The sequence below is a fragment of the Eptatretus burgeri genome, chromosome 10, assembly GCF_056783735.1.
Source record: "Eptatretus burgeri isolate ZD-2024b chromosome 10, Ebu_testis_v1, whole genome shotgun sequence".
NCBI classification, from domain to species: Eukaryota; Metazoa; Chordata; class Myxini; order Myxiniformes; family Myxinidae; genus Eptatretus; species Eptatretus burgeri.
The window spans coordinates 60,808,453-60,823,668 of NC_140970.1; the positions used below are offsets into that span (position 1 = coordinate 60,808,453).

A 15,216-nucleotide genomic window follows, 5' to 3' on the forward strand; every position below is an offset into this window, starting at 1 on the left:
GGCGAAGATGTGGTAGCGTAGGTCGTGGAGGTGGCGCTGTGGTGGGGATGGTGTGGTTGTTGAGATGCTGTTTGTTTGAAATAAAAGATAGAACAGAAAAATGGCTAACTCAAAGCGTCGCAGCCCGGATGATCACATAAATTCCCTCTATACAACAGGTTTGGGCTAACTACACATGGACTTATCGATATATCTCACCTGAGGACTCTTTATGGTGTAATGCGAATTTCCACAACCGTAACAATATGATTACAATGATAAAAAAATGTTTTCAGTTGTGACAAAGCGATGAATCTCCACATCACGGCAGGATAGCCGAGAGGTACGCACACTAGCTATAAGCTGTCTTGCCTGGGTTTGAATCGTGACCCAGCTATAGACTGTCATCCAGGTGTTTCACAGGCAGGGTGATTCATCAATGTGTGTGTCGTCTCACGGATAGATGTTAAACTGGACGTCACATCTGCTGGAATCCCTATCCTTCCTCTCCCTCCCCGTCTCATTCTCCTCCACCTCACTCTCCCACCCCTCCACCTCTCCCCCCAACCCCTCCACCTCTCCTCCCCACCCCTCCACCTCTCCACCTCTCCACCTCTCTCTCCCACCCCTCCGCCTCTCTCTCCCCCCCCTCCACCTCTCTCTCCCACCCCTCCACCTCTCTCTCCCACCCCTCCACCTCTCTCTCCCACCCCTCCACCTCTCTCTCCCACCCCTCCACCTCTCTCTCCCACCCCTCCACCTCTCTCTCCCACCCCTCCACCTCTCTCTCCCACCCCTCCACCTCTCTTTCCCACCCCTCCACCTCTCTTTCCCACCCCTCCACCTCTCTTTCCCACCCCTCCACCTCTCTCTCCCACCCCTCCACCTCTCTCTCCCACCCCTCAACCCCGCTCTCCCCCTCCACCCGCTCTCCCCCTCAACCAATACATCCCTCTCCCCCCAACCCACCCCACCACCAATCACCCACCCCACCCACCCCAATTTACTCCTCTCCCCCCACCAATCCACTCCTTTCTCCCCCACCCCTCCACCGATCTCTCTCACCCCTCTCTCCCTCCTCCACCCCTCTCTCACCCCTCCACCCCTCCACCCCTCCTCTTCCCCTCTCTCCCACCCCTCCACCCCTCTTTCCCTCCCCTTACGACCACACTGTCTCCAGACCCCAACCCTCACCCTCTGTCAAGGGGACTGTTAACGACTGACATATTAGTTTTGAATTTAAAACTGCTTCCCCAGAGTGTATCAGGAACGAATTAGTTTCAGAGCCGATCTGAAGCCCACATATGTGAGCATGCATGCAGGCAGGCCTTTGCTCGGTAGATAGTGTGGGTTTTAAATGCTGCCACCTGCTTTTATATGGAACCCAGCAGTTAAAAAGAATATGTTGCTGTTTGGGAGTGTTTTATCACCCTTCACCTCACACTGCCGTCCCTTCCCTGCCCCTCATGCTACCTTCCCTTACCCTCACACTGCCTTCCCTTCCTTGCCCCTCATGCTACCATCCCTTCCCTTCCCCTCACACCACATTCTCTTCCCCTCATGGTACCTTCCCTTTCCTTCATGCTGCTTTCTTTCCCTTCCCACCACATCACATCACACTGCCTTCCCTCCCTCTCTCCAACACCCTCCCCTCTCTCCACCTGCCATAGACATATCCCTGCAGTCTCTGCGTGCCATATTAATGTGCTGCTTTAATGTTCCCCATTATTGTTCAATCCTGGAGTTCAATCCTCCTTCTCCACAAGTCGAACGACCAAACGCAAGTCGAGAACCCTCCCCTCATGCTTACCTCCTCCCAAACCCCATCCTCTCCTGCTCTCTCCTCATCCTCCCAGCCCCCCCCCTTCCCTGAGTCTAAAGCGATGTTTTGTGAGGCCTCGCACTCCCCACCCCTCTTCCCCTCTCTCCCTCTCTTCTCTCTCTTCTCTCTCCTTTCCTGTCTCACCCCACCCCTCCTTTCTCTCTCTCCCTTCTTTCCTCCCCTCCCTCCTCCATCCCTCCCCTCTCTATTTCTTCCACCTCTCCATCCATCATGCCTGGTGTTGACTTAATGGTTAGGGTGGTGGGCTTTGGATCCTTGGGTCCGAAGTTCAAATCCCGCTCAGCTGTTGAATTAATACCAAGTGGGGTTAACTCGGCCTGTCATCTTTCCGAGGTTGGCAAAATGAGTGTCAGGATGCTGGTATACTGTGTCGGAGTGGCAAGGATTGTGCCCAATAGCCAAGGAGACTGCTTAAGGCCCTGTCACACCTTGACGATTTAGCCAGCATATGCCTGACGTATGCAAAATTTGGCTAAAACACTTGCACACGTCGAATACGTTATTGGTAAGTTTGTATACGTTAAGAGCACGCTGGCATACGTCATAGTACGCTGGCATATGTCGTAGTATGCTGGCATACGTCGTAGTACGCCGAGCTGTTCGACAAATTTTCCATGCTTGAAATTTTTCGACGTATGCCAGCGTATGACTCACACGTTCCGCATAATGCTGGCCATAAGTTGTAGGCACGTTATGTGATCGTTGACACACGTCGACACACGTTACTTGTAAGTTACTCATAAGTCGAAACACGTCGAGATAATGTTTAGCGTACCCGAAACTTATTTCTAACCTATGAGTAACGTGTTGTAGGCACGTTACGCGATCATTGACACACGTCGACACACGTTACTCATAAGTCGAAACACGTCAAGGTAATGGTTAGCGTCAGTGTTCCAGACTCCCTGGTTTTTTTAATTTTTTTTCTTCGTTATGATGGTGATGTTGACACTTCGATTTCTAGTGCGGTTACAATATTGTTACGGTTGTGGAAATTCGCCTTACACCATAAAGAGTCCTCAGGTGAGATATATCAGTAAGTTCATGTGTAGTTAGCCCAAACCCGTTGTATAGAGGGAATATGTGTGATTCATCCGGCCTGCGACGCTTTGAGTTTGCCATTTTTCTTTCGCTGTTGTTATTTTTGACCATTAAGCCGCCAACAACTCAAACACCACCCCAACAACCAAATCGCCACCATCAACAACGCCCCCGAACAACTCCACCAAACCGCCACTACCTTCACCTCCACAACCCAACCCCGCAAGCATCGCCTCACCCGCCATTCTCTAACGACGCTCAACAACGCCCCCGAACAACTCCACCACCTTCGCCTTTCTCCTTCACAACTACCAACCGCACCACCTGCGAACACTGAACGTCGGGCTGTCTAGTGCCCGTTTGGCAATTGGTGCCAAACGCATCGAGCCGCGAGCGCGAATGGCGGCCTTTCCGAGAGAGGAATTCGGATCAAGAAGGCTTCACTCCCCCTTTTTGCCCGACCAATGGCTGAACAGAGGGTGGCGTGGCCCTGTCTCCAATCGCATTTTGATCCGAATATTTGCATATCGGCTCCTCCTGAGGCCTATAAAGACGCGAGCATAAGGCGACTCAGGTGTTGAGTTGGGTTTTGAGATCAGTTGAGTTGGGTGTTGAGTTCGGTTGAATTCAGTTCGGTGCGGAGTTGAGTTGAGTTGAGTTCGCGCGGGTCAAGTGGATACTGAGGTCGTCAACGAGGTTGCGGTGTGGGGGTCGCTCGTCTCGTCGCGGGGTCCAAACCAGCCAGCCATTCCCCTCTCCCTGAGCATCAGCAATTCCCCCCCCCACATCCGCGCTGAGATAGTGCCGGGGGGGGGGGCGTTCCTCCCTCACCCTAAACATGGTGCCAACAAAACCGCTCGCGCGGAGCACGCCGGGGAGGGCTCGCCGACCACGCCAGGGGCATGGAGTCGGGGCGCAGCTGTGCGAACATTGCGGCTTGCCCGCCATCGCGTCACGAGTAAGACCTTTCCGGTCTCGTGGAGATGGCCAATCCTCCAGGATCCATGTACATTTGGTCTACGGACCTGTCTGCCTCCTTGCCTGTGAGGGTGGCTTTCTTTTCTTTCGGGTTGAATGCATGCTGTGGCGCCGTGTCTTGTAAAGTAGAAACTGTTTAAGTGCATGTAAATAAACCTTTGTTTGTATTCGGTGTTAACTTTTTCCTTGCATTTTGTTTTGACTGTATGGCTGTATATACGTGCTTGTCTGCGTGTGTAAATAAAGTGCTTGATGAACTGTTTCCCGCTTTGCTTCGTCTCCTTCCATTTATTGAATCTCCATCTTGCATCACGTAAGGGATTGATGGTGGGTTTAAAATGCCCGGTAAATAATCCTAACCGTCGAAGTCGACGATAACTCTGCTCGGTTATCTCTGCAGCATGGAACGAACCGCTTAAGCGGTTCATGTCCGAAGTCGACCTGTGGCGAGGTACGATCGCCCGGTCGACCACTCGTGCAGGTACTTGGGTAGGTCGAATTTGGCGAGCAACCCTATCCTGCGCAGGTGGGCAATTGGCACGATCCTGGTGAGGTTAAACCCCCACCCGTGACTGGCTCCGGGCGGTAGTTCCCGGAGGGTCATGACTGAATTGTCCGTCCGGTGGGCGACGTGTCGCGATTCGAGTTACGTGGCCGATCGCACGCCGGCGGGTGCGAATTCGCAACAATATCATATAATTAATAGGCTGCCGCTCAACGATTTAAATCATAACTGCACCAGAAATGGAAATGTCAACATCACCGTCATACCGAAGAAAAAAAAAAAAATAATAATAATAATAAAAAAACAGGGAGTCTGGAACACTCACGCGAACCATTGCATTGACGTGTTTCGACTTATGAGTAACGTACAAGTAACGTGTGTCGACATGTGTCAACGATCGTGTAACGTGCCGCCAACTTATGCCAGCGTATGCCGAATGTGCGTCATACGTCGAGTACATTGAGAAATTTTCGACATGCTGAAAATTTCTCGACGTACTCGGCATATGACGACGTATGCCAGCGTGCTCTTAACGTATAAAAAAAACTTACCCATAATGTATTCGACGTGTGCCAGCTTGGTTCGGCAAATTTTTCATACGTCGGCATACGCTGGCTAAAACGTCAAGGTGTGACAGCAGCTTCACACTTCGATGTCTCCTGCAGTTATGATTTGAACCGTCGAGCCACAGCCTATGAATTGCCGACGCCACGTGATCGTCGGCGATACGCTGCCGCGCTATGCATAAGTTAGATTATCGTTGGGCATAAGTTGTGAACGCTGACAACACGCTCAGCATTCGTTGGTATAAGTTATCTATATGTGATTAAAACGTTCTGTGTACGTTACTAATACGTTATGCATACGTCCAACACGTTATTATATGCCCAAAACTTAAAAAAAACATCAATAGTTCAGCGTACGCCAGCGTTTTACAAATATTTTGAGACCTTGCCATACGCTGGCTAAAACGTCAAGGTGTGACAGGGCCTTCAAGCAGCACCAACGCTCTGCAAAGAGTATGGTCCCAATCTCCTCCATCCATTGGGACCATACTCTGTGCAGAGCATTGGTTCTGCCTCAGCAGTCTCCTTGGCTATTGGGCACAATCATGGAGAAGTCACCACTCTGACACAGGATACCAGCATGCTGGCACTCACTTTGCCGACCTCAGAAGGATGACAGGCAGTCAACCCCACCTCGTATAAATTCAACAGCTGAGTGAGATTTGAACTGAGGGCTCTCAAATCCCAAGCCCACCACTCTATCCATTAAGCCAATACCAGGCATTTAACCCCTCTCCCCCACCAAAAGTCCTCATCCCTCCTCTCCCTCCCAACCATAATGAGTCAATCCCCTCCTCCACTTCAAGCCTCAAAACCCCTCCCCACCCCCCAATCACAACTCCTTTTCAACACCCTGCTCCCACCCAAAAGTCCTCAACACCCCTTTCCCCCCTCCCCCAAGTCTCAACCTCTCAACTTTTCTCTGCCCCCCCCTTTTCCACTTTCCCCTCCCCTATCATGCCAACTTCACAGAAACCCGTCATGGTCACCTGTCCAACTCACGATCCCCCAAAATATGCAGAAACCCCATGGCATTGCAATTCTCAAGTGACCATGAGCAGGCCAATTGTGCCAATAAATGACCCAAAACCAATTATCTTCAGATATACAGTGGGGAGAACAAGTATTTGATACACTGCCGATTTTGCAGGTTTTCCCACTTACAAAGCACCTAGAGGTCTGTAATTTTTAATCATCGGTCCACTTCAACTGTGAAAGACGGAATCTAAAACAAAAATCCTGAAAATCACATTGTATGATTTTTAAATAATTAATTTGCATTTTATTGCATGAAATAAGTATTTGATACATCAGAAAAACAGAACTTAAGATTTGGTACAGAAACGTTTGTTTACAATTACAGAGATCAGACGTTTCCTGTAGTTCTTAACCAGGTTTGCACAGACTGCAGCAGGGATTTTGGCCCACTCCTCCATACAGATCTTCTCCAGATCCTTCAGGTTTCGGGGCTGTTGCTGGGCAACACAGACTTTCAGCTCCCTCCAAAGATTTTCTATTGGGTTCAGGTCTGGAGACTGGCTACGCCACTCCAGGACCTTGAGATGCTTCTTACGGAGCCACTCCTTAGTTGCCCTGGCTGTGTTTCGGGTCGTTGTCATGCTGGAAGACCCAGCCACGCCCCATCTTCAATGCTCTTGTTGAGGGAAGGAGGTTGTTGGCCAAGATCTCGCGATACATGGCCCCATCCATCCTCCCCTCCATACGGTGCAGTCGTCCTGTCCCCTTTGCAGAAAAGCATCCCCAAAGAATGATGTTTCCACCTCCATGCTTCACGGTTGGGATGGTGTTCTTGGAGTTGTACTCATCCTTCTTCTTCCTCCAAACACGGCGAGTGGAGTTTAAACCAAAAAGCTCTATTTTGATCTCATCAGACCACATGACCTTCTCCCATTCCTCCTCTGGATCATCCAGATGGTCATTAGCAAACTTCAGACAGGCCTGGACATGCGCTGGCCTGAGCAGAGGGACCTTGCGTGCGCTGCAGGATTTTAATCCATGACGGCGTAGTGTGTTACTTATGGTTTTCTTTGATACTGTGGTCCCAGCTCTCTTCAGGTCATTCACCAGGTCCTGCCGTGTAGTTCTGGGCTGATCCCTCACCTTTCTCATGATCATTGAGGCTCCACGAGGTGAGATCTTGCATGGAGCCCCAGACCGAGGGAGATTGACTGTTATCTTGAACTTCTTCCATTTTCTAATAATTGCGCCAACAGTTGTTGCCTTCTCACCAAGCTGCTTGCCTATTGTCCTGTAGCCCATCCCAGCTTTGTGCAAGTCTACAATTTTGTCCCTGATGACCTTAGACAGCTCTCTGGCCTTGCCCATTGTGGAGAGGTTGGAGTCTGATTGATTGAGTGTGGACAGCTGTCTTTTTTGCAGATAACGAGTTCAAACAGGTGCAGTTAATACAGGTAATGAGTGGAGAATGGGAGGGGCTTCTTAAAGACAAAACTAACAGGTCTGTGAGAGCCGGAATTCTTACTGGTTGGTAGGTGATCAAATACTTATTTCATGCAATAAAATGCAAATTAATTATTTAATAATCATACAATGTGATTTTCAGGATTTTTGTTTTAGATTCCGTCTTTCACAGTTGAAGTGTACCTATGATAAAAATTACAGACCTCTACGTGCTTTGTAAGTGGGAAAACCTGAAATATCGGCAGTGTATCAAATACTTGCTCTCCCCACTGTGTGTGTGTGTATATATATATATATATATATATATATATATATATATATATATATATATATATATATATATATATATATATATATATATATATATATATATATATATATATATATATATATATATATATATGTATATATATATATATATATATATATATATATATATGCATACATATATACATATACATACATATATATATATATATACATACATATATACATATACATATACATACATATATATATATATACGTGGAATGGAATGTTACACACAGATGGACGGACAGATGAAGAAGTGTATTATTATGTAGATAACAACAGCGAGAATTGCCAGTCCCAATGAATGTTCAGGAGATAAAAAAATTTGTTTGCGTTTAACGTACACTCGAGCCGATATCAGAACCAAAATAAAGACGAAATCTCGAACCAACGTGTTTGGATCTCTCGGCAAAATAAAAGGAAAGCAATTTTCATTTACTGATATCTTTTGTAGACTATAAACCAATAAAGACAATGAGGATAACAAACTGGATATAAAAATTAGTTTGCATGAACACACACTTGAGCCGACAACGGAACCAAAATGAAGAAGAAGAACCTTTCTAACCCATCATGTTTTGTTTGTTTCTCGGCTTTGCTTGTTTCATATTAGAAAAAACCCCGATGTACATCCATGAAGCAAAAACATGAGGACAGCTTATGTGCTTATATAATACATCGTGGTGATATACCTGGGATCATTCCAATTGCACTGGGCCATGGACTAACACCCAGGCCTAAGGCCCGCCGATCATTGCTGCTTCATGCAATGGCAGCGCATGACACATGAACTGATATAAATCATGATATCTCAAAAGTTGTGGACAGATTCGGATGAAACTTGTGGACAGGTTGGGTGTGCGATAAGGATGAATTGATTTGATTTTGGTGAAGATCCAAATCTGGATCTGTATGCAATAATTATTTAATTCAAGTGATTCTTCACCATTCAGAGATCAGGCCAAAAACGATCATATATAGCATGATATTCAAAAAATGTTTTAGGCCCGATATGTTCTCGTGGCTCAGGCATTGCGGGGCGGAGGTATGCGCTCTTCTGAGTGCCCTTCTTATTGATTATTGATTCCGACAAACTTCGTCAAAACGTATTGATTTGCAAACATGACACTGTCGTCTACAAACAAAAGTCTCGGTCAAATTGGAACCATCCTCCACTATACAGGTCATCCCACTGTTGTTGGCACAAAAAAAAGAAATAAAATGTATTGTTTATCGAATGGTGTGAACAGCATGAGTGATTCTCTGCTGAAATTCACTAATGCTGGGAGATTTATTTTCATGGTATAACAATGTTTAAAGTGTGACTCTACATATAAAAGACAAGCTCACCTCAGCATCAGCCATGATTTTCTTGGGGAAAACACATTTCAAAGTTGGTTTCCAAAGCCAGCAGCTGACTGGGCATTCCCCATCATACAAAGTCCTTCCTTGGCATACCTGAATTCTTATCCACCTCCAAGGCCTTCATCTGCAGCTTCATGGAGTACTGATCTTCCCTCTGTGCTGGCACCTCTGCCTCACACCTTGCTCAGCTTGACACCATGGAAACAAAGACCTTCAAGGTCATCAATGGACCTGTCACTTTTCCATCGCAGACAGGTCGGTGATCTCTGTCCTCCACCGTCTCCTTTCTGGTCTTGCACCTTCTGCTATTTCCATGCTTTGTCCCCCCCCCCCCCCGAGCTTCTTATAATAATTACAGCTCATCGAGCCATTATTATTTTCCAAAATCACAATGACCAGAGGAAATTAAATAAAAATGCTTCAGACATTCGTCCTTCCACAGATGAAACTTATCGGGCCTGTAAAAGAGGATAATTTTTCGACACGATACCAACACTCCACTGCCATTTTCCACTGCTGTTCAAAACGTCCTCAAGTTTTTCTGGACACGGGATAGACTAAGATGGGCCAATTATACAGACACCTCGATCCTCTATCCTCATACCAGTTGACTTCCATCTCTGGGGTAACCTTAAAACGTTGGTGTTCCATGAAAACCCTGCCAGCATCAGTGAACTTCAACAAGGGATAATCGATTGTATCATAGACAATCCACAAGAGCATCTCAAAAATTCCATGAACAACTTCGAACGAAAAGTGCGTCACATGATTGCAATCGAGGGTGGCCATGTGGAGGTGTATTAAAAGCGTTAAATTGAATGTTCTATAGGACATCAAAATATTTACTGAGAACATTAAAATTGCCTCCAAAACTAAATAACAACAATAAAGTTATTGATGCACATTTTTTGCACCAGCAATAATGGGATACTCTGTGGGTATGAAAACAAATAAAATAGATTCAGACTGTCAAAATAAGCAAGGAAACTCAGAAAAATTACAAAAGTCTGCCGAGTCTTCGATGTTTGCTCTGAAGTGGTCATGTGACATCAGGTGACGCACCGGATGGATATGACACCGGGGACAGCACAGCATTACACGATGACTCGATGCATGGTAAACAAACTTACTCACAAAGCAGCACACCATCCTGGAGAGCATCACGGACATTATCGTTCTCAATGGTCTTTCCCGTCACTGCCTGGTAGGAAGAAGTGAGCATCTGTTACTACAGTGCTGTCCCTTTGGGATGTTGCCTTTTTGTCAATTTGTGTGCATTCTCAGAAACAGAAACAGCAAATTTATTCCAGCATGGAAAGTGAACGACTGAGAAAGACATTGTTGCTAAAACAAATAAAAAATAAAAACAACTCTGACATTTTCATCACGATTATTGTTGTCACTGAGCAGAAAAATCATAAATACTTATATGGGCTCAGGTAGTGGTGCACATCAAGCCCAAATCCACATGTAGACGTGCATACCCATAAAAAGGACAATGGGGGAGAAAAAAAAAAATGTGCCGACAACTGAAATTATATATATATATATATATATATATATATATATATATATATATATATATATATATATATATATATATATACGGTATAAATAAAAGGAAACAAAAATGGATTCTTGATTTCATAAAATAGTTACAAATACATGACGTGGTCAAAATAAAAGGAGAGAATCAAATTATGTTAAAATAAATAAATAATAATAAAAATCACCTGTCAAACAAAGGTATCGCACAAATTTAATAATATATCATGTAATGCAATCAATATCCCATAACAATAGAACACATCACATGTCATGATGATGATAATTAAGCACATCAGATGACTCGGCAAATGACAGCAAGTAATGGGAAGAAGTGCAAAATGCATCGTGAACACAGGGCAAGTGGAATAAGGTTTTTTTCTGTTTGTTCTACAAGAGCAAGGCTCAATAAGGAGCATGGTTAAACCAGCCTCGGTGGCATAATGGTTGGAGCATTCGCTCTGAGTATGGGAGGTCAGCGCTTTGACCCCGCTGTGATACACCAAAGACTTCAAAAACAGTAATTTCCGATTTCTGGCTTCATGCACAGAATTTAATAAGGATAGAGCACAGACAAACAAGCATGGCTTGGCATTACCAGTGCAGGTTTGAAGATGATAATGTTTACTCCTGTGTCAAGAACTCTGATATTAAAGAGATCGAGAGAGCGAGAGAGCGAAAACAAACAACTGAAATCATTGCCGTTTCAAGTCCTGGAGGGAAGAACAGTTTCTGGGAAAGCAATTCCATGGATAGTAGAAGCAGGGAACAAAGGAGTTGAGGTGTGCAGTAAGTGTGCATTTTGGTGGTTTCACCAATTGGGGGTTACAGGAAGAACTCTTGCATCCTGAAGTAGATTGGGAGGTTTGGAAGATGGAGAGCAGAGGGAGCTCAATAATAATAAAAAAAATTTAAAGCACAGAGGACAAGTCGAAGTGAGGAAATGGGAGGAAAAGATTTACGGGTGACTTGCAAGACGATTGAGAAAGAAACAAAAGGAGTCAGAACAGCGAGTGCGTATGAACTAAGTTGGCAACACAAGGTGGACGAATGACAATTTGAGATGGATCAATTCCGTCAACAATTGCTGTTGACGTTTATATATCATAAACAGAAGAGCCTGCAGGAAATCTGTGATCCTCTTGAAGACCTGTTCCTAGCATCCTCAGGATTAATACCAAGAATGGCTAGTGCCGTAGATTCAAGCATGAATCTGAAAGCTGACAATAGGCAGCACAAGCATCTGCTGGGTTATTGAAGCTGGGATTATGGTAAGCCAGAGAATCAGTATTATTCAGAGCATTATGGGATAGTGGCATAGCCAAGTCGTAGCACGTTTGCCTCAGAGTTCAATTCTAAACCCGACTATAAACTGTCACTGGTGCTTTGCAGACAGGGAATTTTGTCATCGAGTGTGCCATCCCTCCGATCATTAAACTGGGTGTTCCAGTTTAAGGGGGTGTTCCTTGGAAGTAACCTATTGTGTGTCGGTACCGTGGCCATATTCCAAAACACCCGCTCGAACCGAGAACACCTTATGACTGAGTGGTGACTTGTCTGAGGTTGGTTCTCAGTCAGGTAAGCATTCACATGGTGTTGTCAGTGCCATGCTACTCCTTCAAGGAGTTTGAGACTTACAAGACAAAGCAAGGCAAGGTCAAGCTGTGCTGCTGGTTCATAATTCAAGGATGAAACACTCACATAACTGGACATCTCTCAGGCATTTGTCGTTGCCTGATATGCTGCTTCACTTGCCAAGCTCTCTGGCTGTGGCATTGGCCACATTCACTCTTGAATTTGACTTATTTCACTCACGCAGACAATGTGTTGCCATCAATGGAAGCCTCTCCTTCCCTCTTGCAGTCGAGGCTGGAGTTTCCCAAGGCAGTGTTTTCAGTGCAGTCTTGTTAATGATCCATCTTTATGACCTCTTCAATGTTTAGAAAATCCTCTCATCCATTTTGGAAAATGACTCCAGTGCATTGTGTTTCACAGTACCCCCATTACAGTGCAAGGCAGACATCAGCTGCAACTCTCTCTCGTGATGTGGAAATTATGAGACTGGTTAGTCATAATAAATGGAATTTTTCTTTCAATCCTGGAAAATCTCAACAGCTTCACTCTAACGCTCAGGAATGATAATTAAATGAACCCACCAATTTCCTTGGTCATGCTCACAGCTGACAAGCCTTTGTCGGTAGCTCAATGGAGAACTCCTTTCAGTATGGCCGGATGCCCCAGCATCACATCAGTCTCTCCAGGATTCTGTGGAATCTAAAGCTCTCACAACAAAAATACTGAAAAACTGATCTAAAAAAAAAAAAAAAAATTTTTTTAAATTAAAAATTAAAAAATAAAAATACTGATCGATGTAATCAGAATCAGTATGAAAAATATTTTTTTCAAACAGACAAACAAACTGACGCAAATGCAACACCCTCTCATCTGACGGGAGAGCAGAAGGGCACTCGGTAGGGCGCATACCTCCATGACGCAATGCCTGAGCCAATAGAACACATCAGGCTGAATTGTTTTTTGAAACATCATTCGAAACTGCTTCTTATTTTGAGCCCCATCTCTCAGTGGTGAAGAATCACTTTACAGATTCAAAAAAAATTCTCATATCCAGATCTGGATTCAAATCTTCACCAAAATCGAATCAATTCATCCTTGTCACACACCCAACCTGTCCACCAAGATGAGTCTGAATCTGTCCACAATTCTTTGAGATATTGTGCTAAATATCGATTTAGCTCCGCCTCTCAATGGTGAAAATTCACTTTAAAAATTCTGCTTTCCGGATCCGTAGCCTGATCTCCATCAAAGTCCAATCAATTTGTCCTTGCCAAACACCCAAGGTGCCCACCAAATTTCATCCAAATCCGTCCAATTTTTTTTGATATATCCCACACACAATCAAACTAACAAGAACGATGTCTGTCGTGCAGAGCACAATACTTGTGAAATCCCTTAAATAAATTTGACCAAAAAAAATACTTATTTGTTAAATTCAGTGACCTGATATGCCAGCCCTCTTCAGATTTAAAGTCAATCAGATGAAAATGGAGGATTTTAGAAATTGGATCTATGTTGACCTCAAAAATAATTGGGGGTTGAATTCACTAACCTGATCTGCAAATCGTTTTCAAATTTCAAGTCAATCGGATGAAAATGGATGATTTTAGAAATGTGACAAAGTTGTTGACCTTTGGCCTATGTTGACCTTTTGACCTCAAAATCAATAGGCTACTTGCTTATGACAAACTCAACCATTTTGTGACGCTTTGTGAATATTGGTTTAAAAATGTGATCTGAAGGCGACTGACATGCAAACAAACAGACAAACAAGAAAGATGTCATGCATGGAACGACACTTAAAACCATAAAATAAATTTAACCTTTAAAATAATTGGTGGTTGAATTCAATGACCAAATATGCAACTCCTCTTCAAATTTAAAGTCAATCAGATGAAAATCAACAATTTTAGAAATTTGGCCAATGTCTACTTTTTGGCCTGTTGACCTTTTGGCCTAAGTTGACCTCAATAATACTTGTTTGTTCAACTCAGTGACCTGATATGCAAATCCTCTTAAAATTTCAAGTCAATGGGATGAACATTGAGGATTTTAGAAATCACACCAAAGTTTTTGACCTTTGGCCTATGTTGACCTGAAAAATGGTGGTTGAATTCAATGATCGAATATGCAAATACTTTTCAAATGTCAAGTCAACTGGATGAAAATAGACAATTTTAGAAATTCGGCCTATGTATACTTTTTGGCAAATGTTGACCTCAAAAATACTTCTTTGTTGAATTCAGTGACCTGAATTATAAATCCTCTTCAAATTTCAAGTCAGTCAGATGAAAATTGAGGATTTTAGAAATCTCACTTGAAGTTGTTGACCTTTGGCCCATATCGATTCCATAATAATTGGTGGTTGAATTCAATGAAGAAATATGCAACTCCTCTTCAAATTTCAATTCAATCGGATTGAAATTGACAATTTTAGAAATTCAGCCTATGATGACCTTAAAAATAATTGGTGGTTGAATTCAGTGAACTGATATGAAAATCCTTTTGAAATTTATTGTCAATTGGATGAAAACCCTGTGTCGGAGTGGAGACCTGCCCAGGATTGCGCCCAATAGCCAAGGAGACTGCTTAGGCAGCACCAACGCTCTGCACAGAGTATGGTCCGAATGGATGGATGGATGGGTGAAAACTGAAGCTTTTAGAATTTTGACAAAGTTGGTGACCTTTGGCCTATATTGATCTTTTGAACTTTTGACCTTAAAAACGATTGGCTTCTTGCTGACGACGAACTCCACCAAGTGATGAAGTTTCGTGAAGATCGGTTTAAAATTACAACCTGCAGGTGACTTACATAAAAACAAGCAAACAAACAGAAAACAGACAGAATGAAAAATCACTCAGAGCTACACTTGGCAAAACAGAACGATGTAGAATGGCACTCAGAAGAGCGAGTGCAGCACGAAAAGCTTCGGTCACTATTATGTCATGTTTGTTTGTATCCAGATATATATATTGCTGTGGTTACCAAATTCGCAAACCACCATTCAGGTCCCTTAGGTGAGGTATCTCGGTAAGTACATGTGTAGTTAGGCCCAAACCCGTTG

At 44.1% G+C, this 15,216-nt stretch overlaps 1 protein-coding gene across 3 annotated transcripts in view; it reads right to left on the reverse strand.

Annotated features, from left to right (window-relative positions):
• The window catches only part of LOC147018681 (LIM domain only protein 7-like), a 158,282-nt gene that overhangs the window by 133,977 nt on the left and 9,089 nt on the right, over nt 1-15,216 (reverse strand). For all 3 annotated transcript variants that reach the window (XM_085898602.1, XM_085898604.1, XM_085898603.1), the window contains exon 2: nt 10,162-10,232. In XM_085898602.1, coding sequence (XP_085754728.1) covers nt 10,162-10,232 — 71 coding nt within the window. The remainder of the gene's footprint in view (nt 1-10,161; nt 10,233-15,216) is intronic.